General features: G+C 39.1%; 1 protein-coding gene across 2 annotated transcripts in view; it reads left to right on the forward strand.

Annotated features, from left to right (window-relative positions):
* The window catches only part of GPR176 (G protein-coupled receptor 176), a 32,204-nt gene extending 17,621 nt beyond the window's left edge, over window positions 1-14,583 (forward strand). The window contains exons 2-3 of one of the 2 annotated variants that reach the window (XM_068684271.1): window positions 11,584-11,836; window positions 13,333-14,583. In XM_068684271.1, coding sequence (XP_068540372.1) covers window positions 11,584-11,836; window positions 13,333-14,440 — 1,361 coding nt within the window. In that variant the 3' untranslated portion in view covers window positions 14,441-14,583. The remainder of the gene's footprint in view (window positions 1-11,583; window positions 11,837-13,332) is intronic. The other variant, XM_068684272.1, reaches the window with a different exon arrangement.
* Window positions 14,584-15,462: the final 879 nt, after the last annotated feature.

The raw sequence follows: 15,462 nt of genomic DNA on the forward strand, positions 1-15,462 counted from the left end.
CTTTGGACTTAATGGCACTTGGGTAGCACACGTGTGAGTAGTTATTTTGTTATGTGACAGTGTGTGCCATGTCCAGTACTGCTTGTTTTCCTGCTTTTTTTTCTTCTACCATTCATTTATATTATGTATTTCATGAGATTTGCTTGTTTCCAATACTGGTTTTATGTGTAGTTAATGAAAACAACCCAAATGTGTTTTGAATCCAAACAATATACAGCTGACTTTTTTTTCTTGTGTAATGATTTTGCATTTATGTTTGTGAATATATTCATTAATTTGTTTCTGCAGTCATGGCTGAGTGCAATTGATGAAATAAAAACTACATAAAAATTCAGGCATTCTTCTTCATAAATGAACCTAAAGGGATGTGTTTAGAAGCAATTAAAATTTTGTCTGTGTTAAAATCTTTTTTTTAAAAAAGCTAGATCTTCTGACTGCTGCTTAAAGGTTTCTTTTGAAATTTAGCAAAAACACTCCAGTAAAAAAGAACTTAATTTTTCATTGGCAACAACTCAAATGGACTAAGACTAGGCAAAGATGCAGTACGGGTTTAGATTGCTTTGATCCGTTGTAGTATTTGGTATTGTGGCCTGTGGGTATGAGCAAGTTTAGGTTTCTTATGAGAAATAATGCCTTCCTTCCTGCTGAGGGGTGTAGCTGGAAGGGAGCAGCTACGTGAGGTGAAGAAGCAGAAAAAACTTCTGTAAAATTTAGTATTGTGTAATTAAACAAACAACCACTAGTAATAGTGGGGTAACCTTGGCACAAAGTCTACTTTTTATTTTAAGATGCTTTATAATTGTAGCCCAGTTTTTGCTCACGGGTTAGTAATACCAACCATAGCAGGTGCTGGGCTCATGTAACTCAGAACAGCATGTGAGAAGAAATCCTGTCACTTAAACCTTTCTTCATTCAAATCCCGTTGGGGGAATTATGTCTCAACTGCAATGCACTGCTGTGTTTTGGGACTGGTGATGTCAGTGCTACTTAGAAGGAAGTTCCTGTTCAAATTTGTTTTTCTTTGATACATTTCTGTCTTAAAGTCTCCAGGAATTTAATTTAACAATTATAACATTATATAACAACATAACATTGAAATGTTCTGAAAGGGGAACATGGTTTTATTTATCAAACCATGCAGATTTCAGTCCTTATTCTGCAGGTCTTGTTCTCGTGCACACTCCTGTAAGTGCTAACACGTGTGTGCTCGAGACAGGATTACTTGCGAGCAGTCGGGAGAACAGCAATGATCTGGTTTCTGAACAGGTCTTTTTGACTTGTTAGAAGCCAGCAGTTACTGCAGAAGGGGTTTCTTTCTGCCTTGGAGTCCTGCTTGCTTCATCTCTGTAATTCCCTGGCAAGGTGGCTGCCCCTTCTGTTTCTTCATTTTGGGAGTCATGACAGCTGTGTTCACACACATTCATTTCCATCCATCTTTCATTCAGACTGATGTTAGTATCACTGTTGCAAAACTGTTATATGCCTCAGGAAAAGAACCCCCCCATTTTTCTTGTATTTTGGTCTCTACTTGAAGTACACCAAATGCATGTGGATAAATCAGCAAGAGCTTTTTCTTTGGCTGTGTATCTTAGACCTTTCAGGATTGCGATAGCAGTTTTCCAGGGATTAGTTCAAAATGTATGTTCCTTTTTTAAGGTAATAGGACTAATCATATAGCTGTTATTTAAAAACGAATGTTTTGTTTCCAGGTAATGGACTTACAAAGCTTGAAAGGGTTTCATTTTAGTTCCTTCATGGAAGAGCTGAAATTGTTGTAGACTTCTGGCATATGTTTTTGTCGCTACCTTGTCTGCAGAAGTCAAGAGAAGTTGCTAGATAGTTCTTGTTTTCTGTTTGTTTCCATATGGCATAGAGAAGTCTGAAACGCTTCCATGGGTTGACAGTGGATGATTCCATACAGAGAGGAGCAATTACACAAACGTGTCCTGCAAGCATTCCCAGCCACTGTGATGTGATTTTTTATTTTGTGGGAAAGCAAAAGGGAAGAAGTGGAACTGTAACCTTGTAAAAATAAATATTACATATGTAGAATTGTGAAGGACCACTGCTGGAGCCCATTGAGCCCATTCGTGGGGCTGGGAGGAGCAGAGACAACTAGTCATTCCACAGTCAGCTGCGGAGGGAAAAAAAGAAATGCATGTTTCTAAATATAACATGAATTAATCCCTCTGTGCGGGACATATTAAACATATGTTAAGTTCTGTCTGAAGACAGCTGTTTGTAAAGAATCAAGATCAAATGTGCCCAGCTGGTGACCTGATGAATGGCTGCGTGGCAAAACTGTATGAAGAATAAAATGATGCTTCTGTTAACTTGGCACTTTGGAGAAATGGATGTACAGGCAAAGTGATGTAGAAAACACCTCTGATCTTTCTTGGTTTTATGAAGAATAAAAAAGTCATGACACTGTGGTAGAACAGAAAATTTCTGCTCCACAAAAAAGCTGTTAACTACGGCGTCTTTCAGCTACAAAGTATAATTTCAGCTGCAAAGGAGGATGAAAATTGAGGCTAATGGGTAGGAATCTTTTTTTCCTTTTGTTATTTTTTTTTCCAAGAGTGCAAGATAGCTTCAATTACCAATGATAATATAAGGTCTGTCTTCCAACTACCAGTAATTACCATAGGCTTTTTAAGTTTTGCTCCACTGTTAAATAGCACAATTTAAAGTGAATTATGCTTGTGCTTTTCTTCTGCAATAATTAAGCTAGGGTATACCAACTAACCAGCAATTAAGTCAAATTATCCAGTAGGTCATATACTGTTGGAGTACAAATCTCAAATACTGACTGTACTACAATATGGCACAGGATTTTTTTTTTCAAATTTGGTCTTATTATCTTCAGTGGAAAAAATGGAAATGTATTGGATGCAGAAAAAATATTACGTGCTATTGGACCCTGTCTGCATCGCATACTGGTCTGGTAGAGTTTTGTACAGATCTGAGTGTGAAGGCAGGAGGGAGTGAGCCACTGGACAGCAGAGGAGGTCACAAGGTCTGGATGAGAAAGTGGGAAGTTGTGGTTCCTGTTTGCTGTGGATATTACAGCAGCTTACATCACAGATTAAATATTGGAAGTGCTCTGAAAGGCCTAAGTTTTTCCAGAGCCTCAAAAGTGCCAAAGTCAGTCCCCTTCTGGATCTGAGCTTAGTGCATTCTTCAGAGAGGACTGAGTCCTTCAGGTTTCTTCTGGAAGAACTTAATATACTTAATATAATTAAGAACTTAATAGGGACTGGGGCTGGCTCTGTAACCAAACCAAAACTGAGCAGCATCTGTGATGTGAAAAGTCACATCTTAGTGGCCATGTCTCCTTAGCAGCGCCAACATATATGAATTGCAGGTGCATGGGGGTGAAGTCGGATGAAAAATGAGCATCTGAAGAGATGTGACAAGGCATAGGTAGCACAGCTGCCTCCAGAAGTGGCTACAGGCTGTCTGCAAACAAAGCACTTACGGGGCATAAAAATTATTTTTAAAACAAATTTTAAATGTACTTGATCCCATGTTAACACTGCTATTTACACTTGGATTCAGCACAGCAGTCAGGTGAGCCTAAATAAATAGCTGTGCTGCTTGACATCACCTCACTTGAGCTGCAACTGCATCCCCCTCAGTTGCTTCATGACGTACAGGTTCAAACTGGCTCTCTTCTGAGTTCTTTTTAAAACAAAGGGACAAAAGCTATTCCTCTTGTGCCAAGGTTGATGAAAAACAGACGAATAGGCTGCTCAGAAAAATTACCTGCCTTGCTTGCATCCCAGCCCTTGCACTGTTTCAGTAAGGTCATCAGATTTGTTCTCTGAGGGCAGCTGGCACAAAGGCTGGTGTAGAGAGGCCTTGGTGCTTCACTGGGTATGATAGTAGGCTGGCAAAGGAGATGTGGCTGCCAGTACTGCTTCTGTTAATGAGTTCCTATATGTTGGTTCCTCTATGTTTTATCTAGGTAGAGAATATTTTAACTGCTCATCTATCAGGCTAAAAGGGAATGGATACAGAAGAGGTAAAAAGATTAATCCCCACCTCATGGGGTATGTCATGGGGGTCATGCAAAGTCCTTGGCTTTAAAAATTTTGGGCTGCATTTTTGCAGTAAGTAAAATAAGCTCGTCCCTTAGGCACTGTGATTCAAAAAGCTAATAACCTTGGAAAGATTTATATTCTTGTTACAGTGATAGCAGTAAATCTGGACATTCTTTTTCAGGTTTTTAATTTCCTTGCGTAGGTTTCAAAGGCAGTGCTACAAATTTGTCATATTTTCCTGAGGTGGGAACAATTCAAGGTCCTGAAGTTGCCGAAGCAGTATTCTTTAAACTTTCATCTTTCCAAGGAGCTCGAGGAGTTTCAGGTTCTTTGAGGTCGCCAGCTTTAAAACAGGCAAATCGTTCAGAAAAGTCAAGTGCACTTCAGCAGAATAAGCGGGTTTGGTTATTTCCTTGATTGGCTTAAATGGTTTTGGCAGTTGTTGAAGGACTGTAGTTTATCGAAAGGGAGAAAATGACTGTTCTCTACCCAGAAATTTTGTCCATTTAATGGGATTATAAGTGCAAAATGTGAGATGGAAAAAAGTGGCAGTGGATGTGAAGAACTGGAGAATTACCAGTGTAGCACTTTACCTCCCTTTAAATATGTTTATCCGAAAGAAATAAAAATGGGTATCCGAGATCTTTAGCATTATGTAGTTATTTAAGAATCTGTCCATCAAACAGAAAATCTATAACATACTAAGGACAAGATTAATATAATTCTGTACATGACCTTGTTTAATCATCGTTCCCTTTAGCCATTTTGACATAACAAATACCATTGTACCACACAAGAAATTAAAGAAAAAAAACATTCATGAAGCTAAGAAGCATTTAAATGATTCTGTAAGGTTTGTTTTTCTTGATATGAGGAAATACACCATGAACACTGTGTTCTAGGCATGCTCAGAGCCCATTAACTGACGCTTTAAGGAGAAAATCAGTGACTCATTCATGAATGTGCAATGTGGCAGCTCTGCCATAAGTCTGAAATGTGAATGAGAATTCTAAGAACAGGAGTGAGGAACATTATCTTCAAATTAAGGAGAGAACCCGATCTCTGAAGAGGGGAAAAAAAGGTTTGTTTTACAGCAAACTTTGTTCAAAGGCAGTTTTCATGCAGTTTTCATTCATCTGGGACACAAAACATTTTGTTGCATGTGTGCACAAACTGCTAATAAAGGAAGTATGTTAAAATGGCAAATTAATTCAAAGTTACTGTCTATTCCTTTTAAGTGGTTTGCAAGTGTTATCACTGAATTTTGAAGCCGGTAGGTGGAACACTACCTGAAAACAAATCAAACCTTTTATAACTTCTTGCTGTTTTTGTCTTATGTATAAAGACAGTTGTCTGATTTTTTTTTTTGAACTAGAATATACAATACTTATAAAGAATTACAACAATTTGGGCCTGTTTGAGGAAAGTTGGACTAGATGATCTGTGATTCTGTGATAAAGTAATGCACTTCTTCATGCTGTATAGCACAACACATATTCTGATACGCCCCTCTTGCCTCTGGAGACAAGTAAGCAGACAACATACGTTTAACATAAGGGTATGTGATAGCTACCTGTCATGGGTTGTCAAAAGTGTTTTCACGGTACTGCCTTTTGAGTGATGCTTGTAGTTTAACAGACTGAGTTCTGCAGAAAACATCTTCCTCGAAATACCCCTGAAAATAACAATAATAAACAGTGTTGTTGGAGGCTTGAGAGTGTAATCATCCTGGTGTTTCAACAAGTGTTTTTCCCATTGAAAATATCGATAGAAACTGTGACTTGTTCAGTTGTTAGCTTTTGGTTTTTAATTAAAGGTATCAATAGAAAAAGGCTTGTTTCTAGCCTTTCTTGTTGCTTCCTAATTTCTTTTTCATAGAGAGGGCTGCTGTCTTCTTTCCTGTAACCCTGCGGCCCACAGGGGTAGGGGCTGCAGGAGGCTGTGTGGTGGGAAGGATGTTTGGACTCTGAGAACCCGCTGTAGATGGAAGGGGAAATGAGCAGGCAGAGGAAGGCAAGCTGTGAGAAGGATTATGCTAGAGTGTGGACTTTGTTTTGGTTCAATTATGTGCTGATGAATGTTCACAGAAATACAAAATGAATGTCGTACCCAGCTAATGGACTGCATTCCCTGAGATGACAAAGAGCAATAAGTATATTTTTTTGGATGGCTGCATGGCAAATGCATTTGTTTTAGATAACAACCAGTGGTTTCCATGGGGATCATTCTTCTGCTTTTTAAAGGTATTATTAAGAATCTTTTACCTAGTTTGAATTACTGCTAAGAGCTGTTACTTCAAAACTATGTCAGCTGTTGATGCCTGAATCAACACTTTGTGTCTAGCAGTGAAACCTGGGGGGGGGGGGGTACAGCTTGGGGAGAGATTTTTTTTTGCTGCTTTGAATCAAAAATCATGCACCCCGATAACATGTAATGCTCAGGGAATATTACTCCTTGCAAATACAATGAACTTAAAATGCTAGAAAGGCTTGAAGGGCGTTTTCTGGGCAGTGTGACGTGTCAGACTGTTCTTGTATTTATTTCTCAGTGTAATTCTGTGCAACTTCATGTGCTGCGTGGCTGCTTGTCTTTTGATATTTCTCAAAAAAAAAAAAAAAGTAAGGGTTAACTAGAAACAATTATCCTTTCAATCCAAGTATGGTGGAATTAGTGCATGGAGATTTTCTTGAATATTGACATTTATGATAAAGAAAATATAAGAAACATTTGGCAGGTTTTATACATATGTTTGTTGCTAACATGAGAAGAGCTGCTTCTCATGCAATTTTAGTGTTTCCTATTCTTCTTTGCCTGGAGAAATTTTCAAAGGCACAGAGAAGCTGGATACATTTCTCCTCATTCAGTCTGTGTATTGATAAGGTTTCCAGCCAATGTCAGATATATTTAGGGTGATTTGTAGGCTTGGCTCATTCTCTGAGAAGACCAAAGATACTTTTTGAAATGAAAAGCACTTTTTCTTCTTTCAATGTTGGAGTTCTGTGCAACCACAATGGGATATGCTTTGTCACATGTGATCATTTATAAATGATGCACATATCCAGGTCAGTATTGACTTGCAGGTAAACAGCCAGATGCTACATTTTCCAGCTGCTTGTTCACCCTAACTTTCTCTGGATGTCCCTAAGCTAACTGATACCAATCCTGTGTAGTTCATCAATTCTCCATCCAAGGTTATGTAGCCCTGGGCCAGTTCTCCAGCAGAAATTCCTCACAGAAGAACCCATGATGAAAACAATAGCTTTGCTCACTGTGAGGACATGCAACAGCCTAGAACTGTTGTTCCCCACAGGGAATATCTTTGTTAGATTAGTGACTTCCATGGGTTCAACAGTGAATGACTAAAACATATAGAACAGCAGAGTGGCTCTGCACACTGTGAGAAGATGCAGAGTGCCTTTGCTGTAATGCTTGTTGAATTACCTTGTTGCCTGGAATGTTGTTATCCTTTTCCACAGAAAGGAGTAGCTTCTGAAAGGTGAGAAGGAACAAAGTGGGAAACGTATTCAGTCTGTTGTTAACCTTCTTAATATTTGATGCTATACAAAGTTTCTGGTGTATTTTTTTCACTGTGTGGCTTTGAGCTGCATAGAGGGAAATAATTGATTAAAAGGCATCAGCAGAAAGAGTTACTAGCTTGTACTGAAGCTGATCATCTGATTCATCAGATCAGAGGGACTTATAAATATGCAAATTACTCATAGTTGCAAGTGAGGAGAGGAGGGAGAACGTTACCCTGAAGGATATTCACTCATTAATTTTCCAGTGTCCCAAGTGAATACTTCTGCGTTCTTACCATTTTTTTTTTTGCCTTTAAGATTCTGACTTTGTCTAAGAGCTCTTCCTTGTCTTAGAACCAGTATTTTGTGTGCTTTAGTCTTTCCATTTCTGTCTAGGATCAATCAGCAATAATCAGAGCTAATGTCATGTCCTTGTGGCTCTGTGATGCATAAATAACAATGTAACATCATGTGTAGAAGTAATTCAACAGTTGAAAACCTAGAATCTTGAGTCAAGCTTCTCTGTAGGACCCTGAAGAGTAGCTCAGAAGTTCTCTAGCAGCTCCTGGAGAATTATTTTTAAACCCTCTGATTTTTTTTCTTTCTATTCTTCATCTCTAATCATTTAATAGAGGTGAAACTTGCTTTGGAAGTAAGGTTATAAAACCAATGCGGTTCAAACCAGATGAAAGATTTTAATTAAATACAAATACAGCTTCTCCACTACTTCAGGGCATTGTAGTAATACGTTTTTACTATGTGAGCAGTACTTCTTTAATAACTGGGAAGTTACAGAGATTTTTTGAAAGCCAGTGATTTGGCTGACTGCTTATCTCTTAGTAACTGGAAGCTTTAAATACAACTGATTGAATACTGCCTTTTGAATATATTGTCAAGCCGAAAGCACCTGCCAAAACCAGATGATAATTCCATTCTTTAAAGTACATCAGCTGGTAAATACATAACTCAATATTTTGTCAGCTACCCGAAAGAAATTGGCATAAGACACATGACACAGTATGTAGAAAATTGAATTGCAAATTACATTTAAATACTGTAGACCTAAATAGCATGTCTGTGAGGTAGATTTCAAAGCTAATACTGCATGCTCTTACTGGAAATGCTGCATGAAGGCTACTGGTTTATCAAGCTGAAATTGTCTTTCTGATATTGTTACTTCCCTCTTTTCTTCTATACACATTGGCCACATGAACAATATATTCTTGCTGGCATTTCGGTTCTGTGAGCAACCATGGGAAAACTCTACTCAGCAAATAAAAGCTTGGTAGTTTTTTTTTAATTGGATAGAAAAATCAAGAAAAATTCTCAGCTGTGAGGGACTGCAGCTGTTTTTTCATATCTCAATCAGCAGTGCAAGATGTTCTCTCATTGTGTAATATTGTTCACCCTATCAAAACACTAAAATCTGACAGTCTCATAAATCAATTACATTTCAACTTAAGAGCTTCCGTTGTCAGTAATACATGTTATCGACAATATGCAGTTGTTGACACAGTCTGTGGTAAGAATGATTCTTCTTGCAGGTAGGAAGATAAATTCCACCGTGCGTGCTGTCCAGCTGCAGCAGAATAAATAAATGGGGTTGTCTTGTCAAGCAGTGCTTTTGTGCCAGTAGCTGTGCTTTGGTTGACCTTGTGGTACTGCACAGTGTATCTCCAGGAGAAATAAAACCAAGGAGAATCACTTCACTAATATGATAACTGGCCTTTGCTATGGAGTTATTGATAGCTCACGTGTAAGCTATATGTTTCGCACTATGCACTGAACAACACTGTGTAATTTGGCTAGTGCTGAGAATTTTACTGATTCACCGATCATTCAGGCCAGTTTTTTCCTAGTGCACAGTGACGGGCTAACAAAGAATGATTGCAGTACTTCTTCAGTATGAAGACTTGAACATAGTTTAATCAGTCGTGCAACTGAGCTATTACGTTTTATTTTTGTCCTGGATCTGCTGCCTGGCAAGGTGATTTACTGTCTATTGCCTAGTGCCCCATGGAAAGAGGCATTAAAAAAACCTCCATTGGAATTGATTAGCTAGAGCATAGTATCATCGAGATGCATGTTCCGCTTGAGATTTTTCTCCATTAAAACCTCTGACTGATTACTAGGGGGAGTTGTATAGAATATGTTTGCTTCCTTTTCTTTGTCAGATCACTTCATAAAAGGGTGAATGCTTTCTGAAAGTAACTCTGATGCCTTGTAAGTTTACAAAGAATGCTCATCAGCCCCCTGAGAAAACTTTGTATGTTTTTATGCTGCTTTTATGATGTATGTATGACAAACATTTAGATGAAACATAAGGCAGCTTTCAGTTTTAATTGAACAACTTGCTTAGAAATGCATGATATGCACATATCCTTAAAAATAACTTACTCTGGCTGCCTTGCTGTGTTCCAGTTTTGACATGCTTTGAAAGTCTGTTTCCTGTTGCTGTCAATGAGTCTTCAAATGTTGTGTCTGGAGACAGCACTTTAAAAAAAAAATAAATAAAAAATAAATCAAATTGTAGATGCTGGAGCCTGAGCCAAAACCCTGTCTGTGCAGGCATGGGAGGAAAGCTGGGGCCAGGCTGTATGTGCACCCTGCTCAGCTGTGCCAGCAGAGATCCTCCCCAGCTCTGCACCATAAACCCCCCTCTGCCTGGATACCACAAAGTGCCTGCCACGGCATCTGATGAGCCAGGGAGCTCACTGCCCCTTGTGCATCGCCTGCCTTGCGAGGGAAGAGCCAGCGCCGGGGCGATGTGGGGCTCAGGAGAGAAGGGGCTGCCTGCCTCTCGCTGCCTTCTCCCTCCCTTGTGTCCCTCCCTGTGCTGTCATAGAAATCCTGAGAATCAGGCTGTTTGACCAAAGTCAAGAGAGAGAAGACTCTAATAGTAAATTCATCTTCATTTTTTGTGCTGTTCTATTAAGCCTTTTTTCCCCAGTAGCACTTCTTAAATATATATTTATATTTTATTTTAAAGAAAATAGCTTGCTAAAGACAGTTTTTTAAAAGGAAACATAAAATCCTGTATTCTGAGGGTTTTTTTAACGACATCTTGGTACATGGTAGAAGTGCCCCAGAGCTTCCAGAACAGACTGCTACATGTACTCTTGTGCTGCTGTGAATTAAAATCATGGAGAAATTTGGGGTGGAAATTTTGTTTCTGTGATGTGGTATTTCTTCCTGAGGTCTGGATAAAGTAAGATGATGAGGTAAGAACTGTGTTTTAGCAAATTCTGACTTCTCTCTGTGCTTCTGATTCCTGTCTATTCCCTATTTGAAACACGTGTAGGGCTTGAATATCCAAAACAGTGGGTTGCATTCAGTGTGTTCTTTAGTGAAGTTATGTGCATAGAGTCTTTTTTCTTTTCCTGTCCTATTTGTTTAATGGCATGGTATTATGGATATTCAGAATCTCTTGGGGGAAAAAAAGATCAGATTTCTTCTGGATGTGGCTTCACTGAGGCTTTTCTGTGCCATTACGTTGGCCAGTGGAAGGAAAAGCAAGCCGCTGTGATCCACTTACAGAGACACAGATTAGCAGTACATCTATATTTGTTTGCTTACAATGTATTTGTCTGTTTTAAAAAATGCAGAAATTATTAAAATATAAGCACTTTAGCAGACTTCTGAATTTGGATGCAGAGGATCACTCATTTAATGCGTGAGTCAACATAAGCACCTGAAAACATAGTTTGGATGTTCTGCCTAGGCACTTGCTTCTGAAAGTCTGCAGTTATTTGTTACTGGTAACTGGGTGTAATTGGTGTGTTTCCAGTCTCCTGACCTACCAAGCCACTGGCTGTTACACAGACTTAATAGCCTGAGCAGTGTGGTGGTTCAAATCAGTGACTCCTGGCAAACTCCAAGCAGGTGCATTTTATTTGCAATATTAGGGAACAATCAAAGCTATTGAAATTAATGCTTTTTTTAGGGGCTGGGGGGGAGGATGCTGTTGTTGTTGATTTGGTTAGGTTTGTTTGCCTTGTTATCCTTCCTGTCTCCACTCACAGGTAACATCATGGTGCTGTGGTCAACTTGCAGAACATCGGTACTTAAGTCTGTAACAAACAGATTCATTAAGAATTTGGCCTGCTCTGGAATTTGTGCCATCCTAGTTTGTGTGCCTTTTGACATTGTTCTTAGTGCCAGTCCACACTGCTGCTGGTGGATCTACACGATGCTCTTCTGCAGAATTGCCAAGTTTCTGCACAAAGTCTTCTGCTCAGTGACCATCCTCAGTTTTCCAGCCATTGCTCTTGACAGGTAAGAGGTCAAACTTGCCAGGGCAGTAATCCTTGATTTTTTTTTCCTTCAATTTTTTCTCACTCATGATACTCTTTTCTTCCCTTTCATTTTAGTCTTATAAATGCTCAAGGTGTTGTTTCATGCTGTTACTGGCACAGGCTGCCCAGAGAGGTGCTGGAGTTTCCTCCTTGGAGATCTCCAGAAGCTACTTGGGCACCCTGCTCTGTGTGGCCCAGCCTGAGCAGGGCTTGGACCAGGTGGGCTCCAGGGAGTTCTGCCAGCCTCGGGTAGGTTGCCCAACAATTTCAATTTCCAAATCTAGCTTTCTTTAAGGAAAAATAAAATGAAATAAAGGCCTCTGTTAATACAACCAGAATTATTTCAGAGAAATTCTGTATGTAGAACATAAGTCGAAAACAGGTAGAGCTTTGGATTGCATAAATTTTAGGATTCCATTAACTTTGCTTATTATTATTAGCTGCCAGGGATCCCATCTAAACGCATGGCTCTATCATCTTGAGAGTGACTAAGGTATCTGTAAGGAAGGATAAATACTGTTGTAATATAACTTATATTGCAAAACCAGTGTATTTTATATACATTAGATAAAATTGTTAGTCTGTTAACATGTCTCACTGCAGAAAGTTAGCTCTACAAAAACAAAGCTAATGAATTAGAAAGTCTCTCTTAGAAAGTTGGTAAGTAAGTTGGTAAGTATAGTATCATTATCTATAATGCATAGCAGTGTTGCCACTGGAACAGTTATAATTTGGCCTTTACTAGTAAAACTTTGTGATCTTACTAATAAAAACACAAGTTGTTACTGCTTATGAGGATAAGAGTAAAAGGTTAGGTCTCCTGTGGAAAGTCTGCGAGCTTAAAAGTTCACAGCAGTAAGCAAACAGTGAATCAGTGAATGAAAATTTGATGTCAGAGATGTGTTGCTTTTTTAATGTACACAGAGCATTCAGTGTTTGACTACACTTTTGCTCAGGGCTTTGCCAACTAGAACATGTGCAAAACAAAACTCCATTTTACTTCCAGTAGCTGCATGTTATTTGTAGCCAACAGGTGGTGTTATCCAAATATAAAGGGAAAAGCGTCAGAAAGTAGCTATTCAAATTAACTGTGCCTGGCCTTCCACAGCCTTATAACTATATCTCCATCACATATTTGGAGCGTTTGTGCTGTGTGCAATATAGTGTTCAGTGCACAAGTAGAAAAGTTACATTTTCATAATGTTTATACACATTGAAGTGAATTTTTTTTCCACCATTAATGGGACCCTGAAGTGCAAATATTATTTTTTTTCTACAAAGAGACCTGCAAAGCCAGACCCTTGTTTCTTTTCTTTCATAGCAGGTAGTCAGTTGGCAACTCAGGGATTTGGCAGCATTATGCTTGGACGGTTTGTGAGAGGCTTCACACAAGTGCTATGCTTGTTCTGAACCATACCCTTTGCACTGTATAAGTTACATGTGGTTGTTTTTTCTTGGTTTATTTTTCAACAACAGGTACTATTCTGTTTTATACCCTCTGGAAAGAAAAATATCTGATGCAAAATCCCGGGACCTGGTTATCTACATCTGGGCCCATGCAATAGTGGCCAGCATTCCGGTATTTGCTGTGACCAATGTGTCTGATATTTATGCCATGTCGACCTGTTCCGAACCCTGGACCTACTCCCTCGGTCACCTGATCTACGTTATCGTCTATAACATCACCACTGTGATTGTACCAGTGGCTGTGGTATTTCTCTTCATGATTCTTATTCGCAGGGCACTGAGTGCCAGCCAGAAGAAAAAAGTCATCATAGCTGCCTTAAGGACCCCTCAGAATACAATTTCCATCCCTTATGCCTCCCAGCGAGAAGCTGAGCTTCATGCCATGCTGCTTTCTATGGTTATGATATTTATTTTCTGCAGTGTTCCCTACGTGACTCTGGTGGTTTACCGCACCATACTCAATATTTCAGATATTTCAGTCTTCTTGCTCCTCACTGCCATTTGGTTGCCCAAGGTCTCTTTGCTAGCCAATCCTTTGTTGTTTTTAACTGTTAACAAGTCTGTACGGAAGTGCTTAGTGGGGACGATAGTACAGCTGCACCAAAGGTATAGCAGGAGAAACATTGTCAGTTCGGGTGGTGTTGCAGATGCTAATCTGGAGCCCAATGTCCGTTCAGGGAGCCAGCTTCTGGAGATGTTTCACATTGGGCAACAACAAATCTTCAAGCCAACAGAGGATGAGGAGAATGAAACTAAATCCATTGGCTCTGGTGACTTTCAGCAGAAAGAAATACCTACCACCAGCTTAGAGGTAGAAGAGACTTTGGTTCATAAATTTGCACCACAGATGATTGCAGACTCTGCAGCTCAGGTAGCACCAGCTGTGCCCACTGAAGCTGATATGGTAAATGACAAGTATTCCATGCAGTTTGGTTTTGGACCCTTTGAGCTGCCTCCACAGTGGCTCTCAGAAAACCGGAACAGTAAGAAGCGACTCCTGCCTCCTTTGGGGAATACCCCTGAAGAGCTAATCCAGACAAAGCAGCCTAAATGTAAAGCAGAAAGAAAAATCAGCAGAAACAATAAAGTCAGTATCTTTCCCAAGGTGGATTCTTAGGAAGAGCAGGAGCTTTAAGTGACAGATGAAGGTCACCTTCTGTTAAATGTGTGATCCCATGGATCTTTGTTGTGCTAAAATTTGTTACAGGCTGATATTTTTTTTGTGCCAAATACAATTAAAACAAACAAACGGGAAACACACACATGAGTGTTCTTTATTAATGTGTTTTCATGAAAACAATACATTGAAAGATGATGATTCTTGATTTTATTTGTGAAATACCTACAATAATACATTCCTGATTAGCTTTCAAGAAAACAGACATGGCTTTGGGAACACTTTTCTTGTGACTGAAGAATGGAAATGTGGTTGTTGGTTTGTTGGGGACCCTTATATTAAAATGGACTGGCTATCAAAGAAGCTTAATAGGAAAGGATTTAGGGAGTACAAGAGGATGCAAAATGTATAAGACCTAACCTCGTGTAAACAGACACAGCCAGCTTCTGCACGATTCATTAATGAAATAAGATGGACTACCAAGTACATCTATTATTAAGCCAATTTTTCAAATCAATGTTAAAATAAAACTTGCTGGACTCTTGCACAAATTAGTTTCCAATTATCTGTTGAACTATACTTTTTTAAAACTTAAAACTCTATTTTGGCTTAAAATTTCAGCAAATTCAAGGATATCCAAATTGTCATGTGTGTCACAAACCTGACTAAAAAAAATAAATCCTGAAATACCACTTTTTTAAAAACATACATTCTTGTTTATTGGGGTCAGGATTTGTCCTGCATTGTCTCCAATCTAGCTTTTACTTCAAGCTCCAAGAATAAATGTGCCAAGGGCATAAATGTATCATTTTGATCCTGTGAAAAAGGACACAATGTCCCAACAGTGTTATGTATGTATTATGTACATAAGCAAGGGGTCAACCTTAAAATAGACTTGTATCTATTGGTGCACTCTGCTTGTTTTCTTACAGGAAAGCTAGCAAATGAAAGAAAAGGGTCAGAAATGCTAGCAGCGTTGTATTGAACATGTTGAGCGAGGAAGCTGATAAAGGACTGCAAAA

The sequence above is a fragment of the Anas acuta genome, chromosome 5 (assembly GCF_963932015.1).
Source record: "Anas acuta chromosome 5, bAnaAcu1.1, whole genome shotgun sequence".
Classification (NCBI taxonomy): Eukaryota; Metazoa; Chordata; class Aves; order Anseriformes; family Anatidae; genus Anas; species Anas acuta.